Raw genomic sequence first — 18,383 nt, 5'->3', positions numbered from 1 at the left:
ACCGCTTTCTTGCGCTTAGGAACACCAGACAGCACTTCATAACTATGCTTGGTGGCAATTTTATACAGCAAAATCACCAATGAAAAGCACAAATATGCAAAAACCGTGGCAGTGAATACACCAAGAAAAGGACACTTGCTTATGATGAGAGCTGAAATGAGAAGCCAGAGCATCACCTTATTCAAACTCAGCTAATGTGTCCTTTGGGCAACTCAAATTTTTTGACACTCTGCATGTGTGCAGATGACCACAGGTTCCACAAGTATTGATTTGGGGGCCACAAAGAAACATTAGCAAGTGAGCTAATTTGCAAATACAGAATCCACAAGCAACAATGATCAACTGTATTGCTGTCATCATTTTACAGAGCAAGAAACTGAGGTTCATCGGGGTAAATACCTTGCACCCAGATAGCAAGTGGGCGAGCCAGAACTCAAACCCCATATGTGAGGCTTCCACGCCCAGGATTTTAGTGCTGTTGTACACTGCTTTCTAAGCCATGCTCCTCATTTTAGGCCCAGAGAAGTTGCTGAATCACCTAAGCCACACAGGTATTGGGGGGCCCTGGACTGTTGCTTTTTTCATAACAGCACCCCTCCTTTTATGAAGTGCCTGACTGCCTGTGTTGTGCCTTCTCGCCTCCTGTAATCTCTGTCTGCCGCTCCACCCAGGGACCCTGGGAACAGGATGGGGAGTGGGGAGCTGGGGTGGGATGCATCACCCTGCATAATACAGTCAGACTGCTCCTCCCGCAGAAGCTCAGCAGGGGCACCTGGGTGGGTGTGTGCAGATTGGGCCACCAGGGGGCGCGCTCTCCCGTACGTGCCCCCAACACAGGGAGAGCCTCAGCCCCCCAGAGTGGTCCTGGAAAAGGCAAAAGGAACAATGAGGTCATTGATGCAAATGCACCGTGAAAGACAAATTGTTCGGATGAAGCACATTCCGGGCTGCTGCCAAACGCCCAGGGTGTGTGGAATTTCAAGGAAAAGCTGAGTGGATTTGGGCTGTCCGGCTGGGCCCCTGTGCCTCCCTGACCCGGCTTCCAGCCTGCGCAGCACCTCCCTTTCCTGGAATGTTCCAGGCTTGGCCCGAACTCCCAGAGGTGGAGTAGGCAGCGGAAGGGGATGGGAAAGGTGGAGTGATGGAGGAAGACGCTGCTGGAGAACTGCCTCGTGGGACCCACTCTTCAGGTGGCCTTCGGGTTTCCTGAGTCCACATGGCTTCAATCAGCTTCTCACAGCCCACCTCCTGTCACCACTCCCAGAGCTGCTGGGAGTCCTGGAGCTTCCTCTTTCTCCCTGGGTGGCCTCTGGTAAAGCCTTCCATCTCTTTGAACCTCTGTTTTCTCATCTGTAAAATGGGGGTAATCATCTCTTGCATTTATACCCCACAGGGTTGTTGTGAGGATCAAGAGAAAAGTCTGGAAACCCCAGCATTCTGTTCAAAGGAATACATTCCTCAAGCTCCAGCAGAAGCTGCCCTACGCAGTCAATTCCCTGCCTCCACCAGACTCCAAAAACCCGGAGCTTGCTACCCCTGCCCCACCCTTGGCTCCCTGGAGACCTCCAGGTGACCCAGGCCCCAGCACCGGCCTGCAGTGTGAGCTCCCAGCCTCCATCCCACCCCAGGAGCTGAACTTCCGACCACCCCCAAGCTAGGGAGGGTGGAGTAGGATCTGAAGCTGAGGCCAGCACAAGGGCCCCTTGTCCTTCTGGACGTCCTGGCACCCATATGTCCTATCCCGAGGAGGCTCTCTGGTACTATTGTCTTTCTGATGTGGCTTGAGGGAGGGGCAGATCACGGCCCATCAGGGCCAGGCCAGAGTAACCAGGCTCATACCCTAGCCACCTCCTGGAGTGCTGCAACTGTAGGCTGTGATACCATCCTCCCAACCCACAATGGCCTAGACACCTGCCAGGATTCATTCTGCAGCCTTCTGGGCTGTTGAGCACTGTTGTTAATCAAGGTGCCTCTGCCCTCTATTTCCTGTCTCTTTCCCCTTCCAAATAAGCTCAATTCCCATCCTCTGTCTCAACCCCCATCCCATCCTCGTTCCTATGCATCTTCATTAAATGAGTTATGTAGTAATTCATACAATGCACCTAGCAGAGTATTGGCCCACAATCAGCATTCAATAAAATGCTATCATTGCCTAGCTACCACCCTAAGTCACCTAGGACAGGGATTTAAAACTCCCAAGCCTTTACTCTGGGACCCATATTCTAATCTTTGTCCCCTTTCCTTCCTGCTTGCCCTGCTTCTCCCCTGGCATCATTAACACTGAATAGCTCCACCTGGGCCAGTTCTCTGCCCTCCCCGCCCCCCAACCGGGGCTCCAATCCCAGCTCCCACACCATACAATCGCTGTGTGGCTTTGAGCAAGATACTAAACTTCTCTGGGTTCTCAATTTCTTCATCCACAAAGCAAAAAGAGATCATCTCTGCTCCAGGAGGTGGGGAAGATCAGATAAGACAGTGATCATGAAAACCCCATGAAAATTTATTACCAGGCCACACAGCAGAGAGATTATCACAGTCATCAGCAGGCTAATGGATGGTCTTCCCACCCACCTGGAGATAAGAATGTCCTCTCCCAGTTTCTTAGAGACTCAAATAATAATTATCCCTGAGGTGTATAATGTTCTAACTTTACAAAGTGTTTTCACACCCTTCAGACCATTAAAGTTATAATGGAAAGTTATCCCAAAGGGATCCAATTTCAGAAGAGGAAGGGAGGGAGAAAAATTTGACAGCTGGAAACTTCCGGCATCACTTGGGTCATTTATAGAGAATTTATTATCTTCCAAAGATAAACAAGGTCCCTGCTTCCTGGACACTTACAGTCTAGTGAAGAGAGAGCTAAGTAAACAGCTAGATTTCAGCAGCCCCACCCTGGGGCCGTGCACATATTTCCAGCTGGTCCAAGATTCATCCCAGAGCCTGGTTCCGAACAAAGGCCTTTTGGATGCTAGTGGTAACCAAAGAGGAGGCTCCTGTGTCCCAGACAACACCCTTCCTGCCTTGGTCCTCGCCAGCCACACCAGGGGTTAACCAGCCCAGCCCTTCCTGGCTTCTGGCAGGATGGCGATCTTAACTCCTCCCAATAAATAATACATGGGCCACTGGCCAGCATCACACACATGAGCAGAAGTTCTACTTGGACCCAAAGAGACCCTCTCCCCTTCCCAGCTCAGGCCCAGGGAAAAGGTCTGCAGGCCTGGAAAGGGTTAAGTCCACAGGATGTTCAGGGGCCCTAGCTGTTTCCCATAGGCAGGTGGAGGGGGGGGATTTACAACCACCACCACCCCCAGCTGTGGGGCTACCAAGCCTGTGCTGGGGAAAGATGCTTCTCTCAGGCAGAGAAAAAGAAGAGCCCTTGCTCTGAGGCCAGACTCCCCTGTCACACAGCCAAGGCCTCCCACGCAGGCGCCAGTGGGGAGGAGGGGGCAGGAAAGAGGAGACAGGGGACTCAGGAGAAGGCAGGGCTGGGCTCTAAATACCAGGATGGACAAAGGTGGAGCTGGCCCTGGCTGTCCTGAGCCTCACCTCATTTGTGGACAGTAGCTAGTGCCCGGAAAGTTGGTCTGGAGTTCAGACTCCAGGATTTAATTTCCAGATGAAAATAGAATATTGTGCTGCTCTTTGCCTCAGTTTCTCCCCTTCTGAGTACACCCTTTGGGGTAGCTTAATAATGACCCCCCAAAATGTCATGTTCTAATCCCTGGAACCTGTAAATGTTACCTTACACAGCAAAGACTTTGCAAATGTGATTACTTTAAGGATCTTAAGATGATGAGATTATTCTGGGTGATCTGCATGGGCTGTAAATGTTATCAGAAGTTATAAGAGAGAGGAACATGGAGGTTGCAGACAGAAGAGAAGGCAATGTGACCACAGGGTCAGAGGTTGAAAGTGCTATCCCACTAGCCAAGGAACACCTGGAGCCACCAGAAGCTGGAAGAGGCCAGGAACCGATTTCTTCCCAGGGCCGCCAGAAGAAGCACAGCCCTTCCAACACCTTGATTTCAGCCCAGTGCTACTGATCTAGACCTTTGGCTTCCGGAACTGTGAGAGAATAAATTTCTGTTGCTTTAAGCCACCAAGTTTGTGGCCATTTCTTACAGCAACAACAGGAAACCACTACACCCTCCTCACCTGATGGGATGGAGAAAAGCATACACCTGGCCCTGGCTCCCTCTGTGTTGTATAGGACACTTCCCTTTTCAAGGAGTTCATCTGCCCCGTCACAGGATAGGACATCATTCCAGGACGTCCTGTGCTATGCAGGCCAGCTAGAGAAGGAGCATTGCCCATGTGGGAGACAGCAGACCCAGCTCTTCCTCCCCCCAGCCTCATGGCCTCCAAGACCACTAGACTGAGCACTAAGATCTTCTCTGGGCTAGCCTGGCCCCCTCCCACAGCCCAGGCCATGCTAGTGTCTTCTAGTAGTTGTTCACCCTGGGGTGACCTGCCCCCACTATCTGAGAAGGCAAAGTGCCAAATCTGGAGAGAGGTGGGGCAGTAGAAAGGGATAGAGATTCCAGAATCTTAATCACTCAGCAAACTCCTGCTAAACTCTTACCACGTGCCAGGCACAGGGCCAGGTGCTAGAGATAAAAGGTAAAGAGAGCACAGTCCCTACCTAGAGGAAGAAAAGCAAGCAAACCCAGTACACCAATAAGAGGGTGTGAAGGGCCATGATGGATGTAAGCAGAGGAGGGACACTTGGCTCTGACTAGGGGATAGGAAGAGCATCCCAGGAAGGCTTCCTGAAGAAGGTGTCTATGTTGTGTGTATTATGTTACCTATTGCTGTGCAACAAATTATCACAAACTTAATGGCTTAAAAACAACACACCTGTATGGTCTCACAGGAATCTATGTGTCAGGAACCCAGGCATGGCTTAGCTAGGTCCTCTACTTCAGGGTCCTCACAAGGCTGCAATCAAGGTATCAGCCAGGAGTGCAGTGTCATCTGAAGGCTCGACTGAGGAAGGACCTGCTTCCAAACTCACCTAGTAGTGGGTAGGACTCAGTTTCTCATCAGCTGTTGGCCAGAGACCACCCTCAGTTCCTTGCCAAGTGGGCCCTTCCAAAATGGCAGTTTGCTTCATCAAAATGAGCAAGATGGAAATCACCATCTTATCCAGCCTAATTGCAGAAGTGATAGCCTGTTCCTCTACTGGTCAGGGTAAGTCATGGGGCCAGTCTACTCTTGAGGGGAGGGGATTTTTTTTTTAATGTTTTGTTTTGTTTTTATTGATTATGAATATTCATGGAGTACAAAGCAAATTGTCACCAATCACGCCTAAAATGTGATGGCCAGATCCATACTGGCAGCATGTCCATTACCACAAATTGTGATTGTAACCCGTGTCCCCCACCCAATTATCCATGAGGGGAGGAGATTACAGGAGGGGAAGGAATATCTTAGAGTCTGCCTGTCACCATGACTCCAGAACCGAGTCTCAAAGGAACGGCAGGGACTAGCTAGGCCAAGGCAGGAACAGGGGTTCCAGTAAAACATGGAGTTCCATTGGAAAGACCAGAGCAGAAAGGGCCACCACAGCAGAGACAGAGCTAGGGATATCAACAGTATTCTACCTGTGGACAGCCCAATGTGTGCTTTTTACCACATGCTCACTAGTGTTGTATATCCAGCCTAATTTATCTACATAGTATTCCTGGAGGGAGAGAAGATTATACTTCATAATCTCCATTTATGAAAACTGAGGCCCAAACCAGTAAGAGTGTGGCCAGAGGCTAATTGCCCCATCAGGCTCCTTTCTCCAGAGAATACTTTACATGGCTGGGATCTGACAAAGAAAATCACAAAAGATAAGCTACAGTCTGAGGAAGACACAGGAAATAGAAGAATGAGATTGCCTTTGTTGCCAGATGGTGCTGCCCGGGGCCCTGTCATCTGAGGCTAAGTAGATTTCTGTGAGCTTTCAGGGTATGTGTGTGTGTGTGTGTGTGTGTGTGTGTGTGACCACTCAGCAGGCTCTATTCAATAAATTTCCACCAAGCACCTGGACCCTAAACCCCAGGGACCAGAAGAGCAGCCTTGATTTTTTCTGTACCCCTGGCTCTTGATGAATGTCACCGACCATCAGAGATCACTGAGCATCGTTCCCTTGGGCTGGCAACTTCAGAATCACTATGGGGCCTTGCTGATAGTATCGACACCTGGGCCCCAGCTCCAGAGGTTCAGATTCAGTAGGTTGCAGGTAGGGCCAGGGTTCTGTGCATTGAACAAGCACCCAGGAGATTCTCACCATCCTCTGGATTTGGAACCTACTGATCTACTTCAAATCCTTTGTTTTACAAGTGAGAAAAGAGGCCCAGCAAGCAAGAACTTGCCCCAGGTCACAGAGCTGGGTAACTACCCAGCCTGAATGAGGACCCAGAGTGCTACCTCCCAGGCCCAGGCTGCCAGCATTCCTGCTGAGAGCCACTTAGGTGTCCTCGCAGTGCATTCTACCTGACTACTTACCTGCCTGATTCTGCCAGGCTCTACTTATTTGAAGTATGCCAGAAGTTTCCAGGAGCCCAGCCCATGTTCACTCACACACAGAAGGCACTTCCTCTGGGAGCTGATAGCCCCCAACACAGTACAAACAAACACACACACACACACACACACACACACACACACACACACACACACACACAGAGCTCACATGCATAACTTCTCATTCACTCTTTTCCACATGTCTTTACCGAGCACCCACCCACTATCTGCTAGCAGTGAGCATAATAAAGAAGTACAGGGCCCTGCCCTCCTGTGCCTTCCAGCCTAGGGCAGAAGGGAATCAAGGAGCTGCTTCAAGTCAGTCCCAGCAGCCAGGCTCTGCCTAAGTCCAAGAGCAGCTGAGCAAAGGAGCAGGTGCGTGGCTGCTGGGGCCGGGTGGGACGCTCACCAGACTGTGCAGGCAAAAGACCGTCAGCTTTGGATCTGGGAACTCAGGAGGCACTGGGCAAAGCAAGGTGGACCCAGGTCCTCCTGCATCCTCCCAGGCAGCCTGGACTTACCAGTATCTTTTATATTAAAAGTATCTCAGCCCAGCAGTGTGCGCTGGCAGTGGGTGCTGACTGCAAACAGGACTTGCAGGCTAGCAACAGGAGCCTCCAGATACCCTGCAGAGGCCAGGGAGAAAGAGCTGGGAGACTACTCTCACCCTAAACTCCCAACTGGCCCAGGTGCATGCACGCCACAGCCTACAGCAGAGGGCTCTGGGTTTGAACATTGGTCTTTCTCATTCCAGACAGAGCGCTGGATCAGGGACCCTGGCTCAACCGTGGGGAGGACACTTTACTTCCCAGAGCCTTAGATTTACCATCTTTAATCTCTCAGGAAGTATTCCCAGCTCTTCCAACCTCCCAGGGCTGTTGGGATAATATAAAGAGGTCACATCTGAAGGTTGAGTCAGAGCCCTGGGTAGAAACACAGGGGTGATGATGAAGATTACAGGATTGAAAGGTGAAGAGCAGGGTAGGGGTCTTCCACGTGCCTTGCAGGAAGGGGCCTATGTCTTGTCCCACTGGAGAAATAGACCATTCCAGGTGGGTGGGACCCATGTGGGGGACCACCCAGACTGTGAGAAACATTCTCAGTTGTGTGTGTTTTGGAAGTGGGGTAAGCACAGTCTTTGCATAAATAGCTGAAAATCCCCTTTGCATAAATAGCTGAAAACTCCAAGCCGCAACCCTGACCACTCCAGTCAAATATAACTAACAGATGTTGCTGGCTCTTTACAGCTGCTTTTGGAACGCAGTTTTTCACCTGCACCGTCCTGGTTAGCATGAAGGTCCACCTCCCTCTCAACAGAGTCAGCCAAGGGTTCCCAGGACCAAACCCCCGCCTCCTCTTCCTGGCTTGGTCGGCGACATGCTCTGTGAACTCAGACAAGCTGTGCAACTTGTCCTCTCTTCCCTGGCAGGGGGACGGGGCCCATTATGTGTGTGAAGGGCTCTGACCCATTGGAACGGGACCTGGTTGACAGTCTGCTGAAGATAATGACGGCACGGGGCAATCTGATGACAAAGGAATCTTGATGGAGTCGTGCCTGCTGTCTCCATCGTCACTTCTAACCAGGAGCTTCAAATGCCAGGGAGGCACCAGGAGGCGGTGAGGAAAGCTTAGGATCCGGAGTCAGGAGACCTGAATCCACTTTGAGCCACTGGCTGGGGGATCTCAGGCAACCGCTTAACTTCTCTGAATGCCAGCTTCACCTCCTGTAAAATGAGGATAATTTATCTTGAAGGGGTGTAAATCTAGCACAAAGTCTGAAATTTAGACTAGGAGGATTAGGAAAAAGCATTTGGGAAGTGTTACTAATTTAAGTTGTTAATTACGTGCAGTTTTCTACATGGAGATTAGGCGAAGCAAGGCTGCTGGGAGGATTGTTACGCTGCTAGAACAACAAACATTTATTGTGCACTATCTTTGTGCTTTATCTACTTTACAGGCATTCTCTCAATTAATTCTTACAGTAATCCTTGGAAGTAGGGCTATTAACATCCCCATTTTTATAGAATGCCAAATAACCTGCCTAAGTAACGTGGCTAATATGAGACACAGCAAGGATTCACATCAGGTCTGTGATTAGAGCTTAAATTTTTAACTGCTACTGGCCTGGCTCCATGTGGATGACATGAGGTGCTTAAGTGTCTGCCTGAAGTGGCATTTACTAACTAGTCACTAGTTTATCATTGCCTCCCACCTCCCCTTTCCATTCTGCCTGCTGGTCTTTGAGCCCCGTTCCCAGGTCTCCCTCCTTTCTCTGGTCCATCCTAAAACACAGGGCTCACCACACCTCTCCTCGCCCTCTAGTGAGACCCAGCCGTTCCACCTTAAGAATTATCCAGAAGAAACAACCAGAGACACAAACAGAGATTTAAATATGCAAATGTTCATTGTGGCTTCTAATATAACAGAGAAAAATTAAAAAGAACATGAGTGTCCAACAATAAAGGATTGGTTTGCTGAATAAATAATAGGAAATAAAATAGCATACAGTCATTAGAAGAATTATTTAATGGCATGGCCTCATAACCACAGTATATTGATACATTAAAAACCAGGATATAATAGAGTACTCACTGTATGACTTCTTATATCAAAAAAATTACATATTATATCATATATAATAATTATGTTACATATTTGCATAGAAATACATGTAAAAGGAGATACACCAAAAGGTTAACAGAGATGATCTCTAAGCAATAGAAACATAAAGGTGATATTTGTTTTCTTCTTTATAATTTTCTGTCCTTTTCTATTTTCCTTCAGTGAACATATTTTGTAATAAAAATAAAGGGGTGTGTGTGCATGTGTGTAGAACAGAACTCTGTGATGGGCTCACTCTGCCTGTACAAAGAAGCCCAGACCCCTCCTCACCCATGCCCATGTCCAATCCCACCTCCTCTGTGCTCAGCTGTAGCACTCCCAGCATCTGCGCAGATCTGTGGCTACTGTCCCGCCTCACCTTTTCTGGTCCTGGCACCTCTGCACAGGGAATTTCTCCATCTAGAACGCCTCCCTCCCTCTCTCTCTCTGAGATGAGGTCAGAATCCTAGCCTCTCTTCAACTGGTCCCTGCATCCCACCCCAACCCTCACAGTTCTGTCTGCATTCACAGTCTCTCCTTCCCTTACTGCTCTCTCTGCTTCCGTTGCCTTGGAGCTCCTTGAGACCGGGGTCTGGGTGAAACAGGCTTCTGTACCTGTGCAGCAAATACTAGGTGCTTAAGAAAGCACTGAAGTTGAGTTGAATTCAATTGCATTGCAGTTGGGGTCCAGTAAAGGCCCCCAGAGCTGAGTGGAGAGCCCCGGAGAGACACCTGGCTCTCTTTCCTCCCTGAGGCTGGGGGGTCTGGGTCTCTCCTCTGAGATGGCAAGAAACCCTGACGGTGCCTGTGTCGGGGCCAGGTGACACCCGTGGGTGATAGCACTGTTGTCCACAGGCTTGGATTCTGCCATGGATTCCCTTCAGTGGGGCTGAGTGCTATGGGCAGAGCTGACTGGTGAGATCCAGAGGATGGGAGATGCAAGGTTTCCTGTCCCCGGGACAGGGGGCAGGTGACCGACTATCCCAGTTTACCCAGGACTGAGAGGCTTCTCATGATGTGAAACTTTCAGCGCTAAAACTAGAGAATCCCAGGCAAGCTGGGATGGTTGGTCACCGAGCAGGATGCGGGTGCTGCCCCTAGACCTCTGGGACTAGGACCGCTGCCACACAGGGTCACGGTTGCTGAGCACTCAGCCCTGTCCCTGCAGTCTGGGGTGACCACGAGCCCAAGTCCTGAGACAGACAGCATCTCTGGCCAACATAGGAACAAGATTCTGAACCTGGAACACTATTCATTCCCCCAGAGTTCTCACGGCCCCTTCCAACCTGGAGTCCCTCTGCTCCTCTGGGCTACTCCCTCTCTGGGCCTTGCTCCTGTACACAGATCCTTCCAGCCCATGGGACACCTCCCTGGGTCTTATCCTATAGGTAAAGCCCACCGTGTTTCAGGGCCTGGCTCCAGTCACCTTCTGTATGAAGCATTGCCCACTCCCCAGCCCTTCTTTGCCCTGGCGGACCCCCACCCCTCAGGGCTTACCATCTTGCCTCTGAGCCTCTTTCTCACAGCAAAACGTTGGGTTTATTGTTCATTCCCTCATTTATTCATGCAGTAGGAATTAATCTATTTGGTGTTGGGTTAGAGCACTGCCTAGAGTTCCACTGTGACCCGATTGACTCCTGGCTCCACCACTTATTGGCTACTGTGTGACTCTGAACAAATCACTTAACGTCTTTGGGTCTCAGCATCTTAATGTAAAACATGGGAGTCATACACTATACGAGGCCAACCCAAAAATTTCATGGAAAGATTTGTATTATCTTTTAATCCTATTTTTCCAGGAACTTTTTGAAATACCCTTGTATACCATTTGCCATTACTATTATCAGGAGCCTACTGTCTGCTAGATATGCTGAGGCACTAGGAATATACAAATGACAAGGCCAGGAACCGATCAGCCTGATGGGACAGGCAGACGTATAAACCAGCGATTGCAACGCAGTGTGACTAAGGCAGGAGGGATGGCTGCGCATGGAGCAGAAAGCACTTACTCAGCCTGGCCTGTAGGCAGGGCAGTCAGGGGAGGCTTCTCAGAGGTGGGGACAGGAGAGAGAGCCAAGGCAAGGATACAAAACTGCGTAGGAAGAGGTGGTATGCAGAGGCTTGGCAGCGAGAGGCAGCCTGCGCGGGTCCTGGGTGGGGGCGACTTGCATGCAGGGGTCTGGGCCGTGGAGCGTATGAACATAGACACTAGAGAAAGAGCCCTGACTGCGGAGAGCAGGCACTTCCAAGGAGCTTGGCCTCCCCCCTGTGCAGTGGGGAAGGGGCCGGGGTGTTAGCAGAGAATTCATTGCATTCTGGACAGAACATTTTGGTGGACTGTGGTGGGGAGACCGGAGCAGGACACTGGAGGAGGCCAAACCAGGGCTCCCGGTGCAGCCTCTCTCCTGCGTGGCACACAGCCAGGGACAGTCTTGCCAGGGTCCTTAGGTCCTGGCCCTGGTGGGACAGCGGCCCACGGTGCCTATCCATCCCTGAAAGATCCCGGGATCGCATACGGTGATGCCCGTAGCTCTCCACTCTGCCCTCCTGCTGGAATTCCAGCTCATGGACTCTCACCCCTGCTCTTCCCGTTAGCCTCCATTCTCACCCTCACAACAGGCTCCCTCTTGCCAAAGCCTCAGCTCCCAACCCCAGCTCACCCTGACCAGAAGGAGCCCATCCCTCCTCCCCTCGGCCTCCCTCCCCCCACCTCATCAGACTCCCAGTTGCTCGGCTGAGACTTGCCCTGTCTCATTTTCCCATCGATGACTCATGCATCGGGCGGGGGTGAGGCCGGGGCTGCCAGCACAGAGGGAGAGTTGGTGGCAACAGCCCCTCCCTGGCCTCTGAGCGTCTTCAGGCCCAACTGAGCAAAGTTTTTCCATCTCATGCATGTCTGCAGGCACTGGCAGGGCCTGTTGGTGCCCCCAGTGAGGTCTTGACCCCATTCTGCGGTCCGGCCAAGCATTCCTAGGGTGAGGGCCTATGTTTCTTTTTCGAAATTTAGCGTCACAAAATTCTGAGCAATGAGGATATCCTTGAACCCAGGAAGCAGGGTGACCCTCCCCATCAGAGAAGCAAAGACCCACCAGAGAGGTTACATATCTTTTAAAAGAATCCTGCCTGGGAGCTCCAGACCTCTGTGCACTGAGGGCTCTTGGAACTCTCAGGAAGCTACTGGGCTCTGACAAATGGTAGTAAATGATCATCTCCCAACAACCACTACCACTACTGATGTATACCAAGAGCCTGCGATGTCCTAGGGTCTGTGTTAGGGGTTCTAACAGCAGCCCACTTTTCAGAGGGGCTGGGACTTGCCTAGCAAGGGGAGAAACTGAAGCTGGGTTTGGGCAAGAACCAAAGCATACTTGGAACCAACAGGGCCAGCTGGTCTGAAAAAGCAGGGAGTGCCAGAAACTGGAGCCTGCTTCCTCCTCCACCCCATGCCTGCCCCCTGCCCTTGACACCCACGCTGGCTGTGCCCCTACTGCCCTTTGCTGCCAAACTCCCAGAATGATCCCTTCAAGCCCTGCTGAGGCCAACACAGAGCCAGACAGAGGACATATTGCCCGGCGCTCCCCTGGCTCCTTGTGGCCAGCTCTATTGGCACCAGTTATCTCCCCACCAGGCTCTGGGCTCCTCAGAGCAGGTTTGGATCATGCCTTTTTGGTCTCCACATCCCCAGTGTCAAGCACAGTGCCTGGCCCCCAAGAGGCATTTAGTTTGCTGAGTGTGCCTTGCATCCCAGCTTTATCTGCTCACAAACACTCCTCCATTTATACCTGAATCCCCACCACCAATCACCCTCAGGTTTAATTGGAAAAGCCAGGATTCTGTTTTAGACGCTGCTGTTTTATAGGATGAAGAAGCTAACCCTTTCCTATTAACATAGCTCGAATCAAGGGAGGGGTGGCAGCCAGCTTCACTTCAAACCCTCCCCCCGCACCCCCACCAACTGCCCATATAAACACATGGCAGACATCACCAATTGATCACAGTACCCTGGTTGAGCCCAGATCTTTCTCAGCACTGATCACAGTTGACATAGAAGAGGACACTTATTTGCCATGGCGAGATTGAGCTATCCACAGATGGTTGTACAGCCTAATGAAATAATAAATGAGATATCTGGAGAAGTTCCTTTGTAATTTGTAAATTCGTATTCTCATGAAGTGTAGTTCACATATCAGATGAGCAAGATATTCCTGAGGACTCTGAGAGACTGGAACATAGGAAAGAGGAGTTTTGATTAGAAAGCAGGAGAAATCTGACAGGAACAAACCAGGTTGGAAGCACAAGGTTATTAAAGAGACTTCAAGTCATTGCAGGGGCCACTTGGCCTCCTTGTTTTTTCAGGGACTCTGATGTGGGCCACTGCTTTGCAAGGCCGGATGTGAGTGAATGACGGAGGACAGGAAGGCAGAATGAGCTGCTGACTACGACATGGAAAGGACTCGGGGGTTACCCAATCAGTAGTTTCTGTGTAACTCAGGGCAGCCATTTCTCTGTACCTCAGTTTCCCCTGTGTTGAAATTATTCCTTTATAACAATCCAGTAAGGAAGACTTACTATACAAATGTATTCAGCCTGAATGTATAAATGACAGAGAGACAAGCTCTGTCCAGAAAGCTGAACCACCTTCCAGGATAGCAGGGGCAGGGTAACTGTCCATAGAAGAGGCATCTATAGAGACTGAGCTGGCCAGTGTGGCATCCAGTCCAGGCCCTCTGGCCCCTCCTTCCTGGGACCACTGAGGCCATGTCTACTGGGGTTAAAGTGTCTCCAACTACCCAGGCGAGTGATTTCAGAATGGGCTATAGATTGGGAAGGTGGCGGTAGAGAGAGATGCTCCAAGTCCTACGTCTTTGTGGGTAAAGAATTTCACTCTGCAAACAGTGTGGTTACTGCCCTTTGCAGGGCATCTTCATTTTGGGATAGGCATGAAATGGTAATGGCCAAACCCCCACCCCCACCCCCACCACCTCCAGGCCTAGCACTGCAGTGGGGGGAAGATGGGTAGAAGGTGGGGGAAGAAGTGTGCAAAAGAAGGCCTGGATGGGTGGGGATCCCAAAAAGACCTAAGCAGCAGGAGACCCCCAGGTTTGGGCCTTGGGCCCAGCAGCTCTTCCCTCCTCAAGGTGAGTCCAGGGGCCATCCCAGGGTGGTTTCTCCTCTCAGTACCAGGCTCGCTTCCTGAGTCCTGAGGCATTGGCTTAGCACCCCATGGGGGACAGCCCTCTTCCAGGCATGGCACAAGCCAGGGACTAACAGCAGTCTGCAGAACAGATGACAGGACCACAGCAGGGAGGGGGGCTTTGATGCCAGCTCTCCATCATGACCCATAAGTCCAGGCCTGAGGCTAGAAGACGCTGAGCTGGATACGTCCTGAGAGTCTGAGAGTGTCCAGGGGCTGAATCTTCATCCTCAGCCCCGCATGGCCTTCTGCCCTCTTCCCTGTGCCCCATCCATTCCTTCAGCTCCGATGCCACCTCCACATGTCCATGGCTTCTGCCTTGCCACATGAGCCCAAGGAGCAAGCAAGCTGGAAAAAAGAACAGCAGTCAGAGCAAGGAAAGCACTGGGGTAAAGACTTCCATGAACCAGCTGTTTACACTAGACCGTCCCAACCTTTTCCACATCAGGACAAACACAGAAATAATACAGTCATGCATCTACCAACAGGGACACATTCTGAGAAATGCACTATTAGGTGATTTCATTGTTGTGTGATCACAGAGTGCACTTACACAAACCCGGACGGCATAGCCTACTGCACACCTAGGCTATGTGGCACAGCCTGTGGCTCCTAGGCCACACACCTGTGCAGCACGTTACTGTATTGAATGCTGTAGGCAACTACACACAATGGTAAGTATGTGCGTATCTAAATATATCTAAACATAGAAAAAGTACAGTACAAACATGCTGTTATAATCTTATGGGACCACTGTTGAATATGCAGTCTGCCGTTGACAGAAAGTTCATGTGCCACACGACTGTATTAGTACAAAACACTGTGGTCAATGGAGGAATCTGCTTCTTCAGCCCCCTGAGGCCTGAGGGATCAATGCTGATCGATTTTCAGCACAGCAGGTCCACCTTACACCCAGCCTCTCAGCCAACCCTCACTACAGCATGGGAAGGAGTCAGCAGGAGGATCAAAGGGGCGGCGAGCATGGCGGTAAGTTGGGCCCCAGGCTCGCTGGGGCTCTCTACTTGCTGAACCGGACAAGATGCAGGACGAGGCGGGTGAGGCAGTGTGGGAGGTGGTAGTAGGGGCAAGGGGCTCTAGTTGTCCACCAGAGAAGACTAGAGTGCTATAAATCCTTCCTCAACCCTGCTCCTGGTTCCCATGGGGAGGGAGTGGCATCTGGGGAAGAGGGCACAGGGCTTAGAGCCAGGGCTTCTAGGTTCTATTCCTGGCCCCTGCCCTGGGCTTTCCTGACCACAAATCCGCCCCCACCCCCACCCCCTGCTCTACTGCTCAAGGAGGATTAAGACATCACAAATAACACTCATGACCCCATCCTGCACCCACCCACCCACCCTGCATCAGCCCCATCCCCTCCTCCAGCTTCTCCTCCTCTGGGCCAGGACTTGGCTGGCACTCATGGGCAGCCGGACGGAAGAGCCCACTGCCTTTGGCATCAGGGGCCTAGCTTCTGGCCTGGCTCGACCTTCCTCTACCTCCCCAGTTCTCCGAACAGTTGCCCGCTAGGACCCAAAACACACTGTCAAAAATGGGTAGGTAGAGCCCTCAGGCCCAGTCCCACCTTAGGAGCTGGGACTCCTTGGCTCTGTTCCAACCCCTGATGACTCTTTAGCCAACTGAGAGATACCGTCTTTCTGCCTCCATTCAATGTTCAAACTCTATGACAGGCGTTCATCCTAGCAGAAGGAGGGTGGGTCTCGGTGTTCATCCCCACTTTCAGTTCTCCCCAGCTCCCCGAAACTCACAGTCCAGAAGCCCTGGCCTGGCTGGAGGTAGAAGCCCAGCAGCCTTAGGGAATGAGCAGGTCAGCCTCCCTCCACCTGAGTCAGGGCTGACCCCACCTGTGGGAAATCCCACCCCACCCTGGGGTCCCCTTCCCGTCTTCCTCTCTGACACCTGGGTCCCATTCAGGACCCTCCTGCCTGGTGCCCCAAAGGAAAGTCCAGCTCTGCTCACTTGGCCACCGGCCCGGCCTCCTATGCTCAGACTCCTGGGTTCCTACTCTCTGTTGGTGCCAGGAACCTTCCCGAGGGTTGCCCAGCCTTGAAGTAGAATGCTGGTGGGAGTACTCGATTCTCTCGGAAGGGGAAAGAAGGCTCAGTCTCCTGCGGGCTTACCTGGCACGACGTCTGGGCATCACGGTAGTGGGGAGCATGAAGGTAAGATGGTACGCCTGGTGGTTTAGGACACGAGGGTCCCAGTCCCAAGGCTCTGCCGGGCCCGCACTGTCTGGATGGCCTGCTGGTTCTTGAACTTGACCAGACCCAGGGTGATCTGGGCGTTCCAGCCGGGGTCTTCGAGGGGGCAGCGGAAGTCGATCTCGCCGCCGCCCTCGGTCACCAGCGTGAAGTAGATGTGGCGCCCGGTGCTCTCCACGCACTCCACGGCCTTGATGCGGGCGAAGCTGAGTTCCTTGGGCCGGCCGCCGGTGCCCTTGGCCTCGAAGAGCTGCAGCCCGCGCTCGGTGAGCACGCAGCGCTTCCGCTTCCACAGCTGCAGCAGCCCTCCGCTGCGCTTCTCCAGCACGCCCTCCTTGAGCACCGTCGCCGCCGCCGTCATGGGCGCCCCGAGGTTCCGAGAAGGCCGTGGGCTGCGGCGGGCGCGGCGCCCCTCCCGGCTCCGCAGCGCCGGATTCTGGCGCCCGGGGCTGGCTGGCCGTGCGCCCTGCCCCGCTGCGCGCCCTGCCCCGTGCGCGCCGACTGCCCCGTGCGCCCGCACCGGCTCCTCCGGGCGACTCGAGCTGCCCCGCCCGGCCTCTGCCCGGGGTCCCCGCGCCTGCCCGGCCCGTGAGCCCGCCGCCCTCCCGCCGCGCGCGCGCTCGCTCGCTCCTCTGGGCTCCGTCTGCGCGCTGGGCGGCAGCTCGCGGGATGTGCCCTTACATGTTCCGCCGCTCGCCGCCTGCGCCGCCCGCCGCGCATTCCTGCCCCGGCCGGCCCTCCCCTCGGCGCCGCTCACTCGCCCGGGCAGGGCCCTTGGGGGCGGGGCCGCAGCGGGGTCTCGGTCACACGCTGGAGGCGCAGCTGGGACCGAGACCCGGGCTGCTTACCCAGCAGCCCGAGCCGCAGGGCCTGCCGTCTGCCGCTTCTTGGAACCACAGCTTCCCCAGGCCTTGGACGAAGGGGTTGACGTGGGGGGAGGACAGGGAAGGGGGCGCCTCATAGATGAGAGAGGTCACTGCTTGCGAAGGGGGGTGGGCCGGCCTGGCGGTCGCGCAGTGGCACGGATGACGTGCTGGGCGTCAGACAGCTGCTGGCTGCTTCCCAGGCCTCAGGAGACCTGGCCCCTCAGCCTCTGCATCAAGCCTGTGCTGGGTTCCTCTCGACTGGCCGATTGCTCAGAGCGGGGTTCAAGGGGGCCTGTCCACAGCTGTCTCTGCTTGGAAGACCACCCTCTCCGACTCCTACCCTCATCCGCTGCGCTGCTCGGGAGACCTACAGAGTAGCCAGTGCGAACAGGAGGGGGACGAGCCTAGAGGTCACTCATGGCTTCCCCGTGACCTGGGGAGGCCACTGTCTGCAGCCCTGTCCATGGCACACACTGGCGGGCTGCTGCTCAGCCCGTGGACCGGGCGGCCAGTCCCAGGTGTGGGTGCAGCACCAGCCCTGTTGCTTCCCCTGTTCAGAATTATCTCCCCCCCGCCTTCCCCCTGTCCCCCAGGAGAATGGACTTCCTGGATATTGATCTGAAGAGAGATGGGAAGGAAGAGGATTCTCTCCTTTTTCAAGGACATTGTGTAAACAGCTTTGCAGAGTTGAGATCAAACCTCAGCTCTCCCCTCTTTATTGCTGTGCCCACCTGGGGCAACTTCATCAACCTCCTTCAATTTCCCCATCTGTCAATGAGACGAATAATATATTCTTATTTCATGGGGTTGTTGTGATGAATAAGTGAAACATTTGTGAAAGGTTGAAGACAGGGCCTGGCAACTCTGAGTCTCAATAAATACTATTCCAACCCTCTCCCCACTTTGATTTCCTTTAGAGAAGGATGGGGACCCCGAGATTAGGCCAGGTGCTGGAAGATGGCTCTCCCACGTCTTCATTCTGCCCCGTCTTGG

The 18,383-nt window shown here is 52.9% G+C and overlaps 1 protein-coding gene across 1 annotated transcript; it reads right to left on the bottom strand.

Moving 5' to 3' along the window:
* Positions 1-14,010: 14,010 nt before the first annotated feature.
* On the bottom strand, positions 14,011-17,302 carry PHLDA3 (pleckstrin homology like domain family A member 3). Its single transcript, XM_063114954.1, has 2 exons — positions 16,444-17,302; positions 14,011-14,656 (listed from the first exon to the last, which is right to left on the bottom strand). Exon 1 carries the CDS (start codon positions 16,883-16,885, stop codon positions 16,508-16,510), a length of 378 nt encoding a protein of 125 aa, XP_062971024.1. The 5' UTR covers positions 16,886-17,302; the 3' UTR covers positions 14,011-14,656; positions 16,444-16,507.
* Positions 17,303-18,383: the final 1,081 nt, after the last annotated feature.

Source organism: Cynocephalus volans, chromosome 11, assembly GCF_027409185.1.
Source record: "Cynocephalus volans isolate mCynVol1 chromosome 11, mCynVol1.pri, whole genome shotgun sequence".
Classification (NCBI taxonomy): domain Eukaryota; kingdom Metazoa; phylum Chordata; class Mammalia; order Dermoptera; family Cynocephalidae; genus Cynocephalus; species Cynocephalus volans.
Note: the sequence above shows the minus strand (reverse complement) of the source record. Positions and strands in the feature narration are given on the sequence as shown.

Excerpts from the sequence above, each read along its gene's own strand:
- PHLDA3 (XM_063114954.1), bottom strand. The coding sequence starts at position 16,885 with ATGACGGCGGCGGCGACGGTGCTCAAGGAGGGCGTGCTGGAGAAGCGC.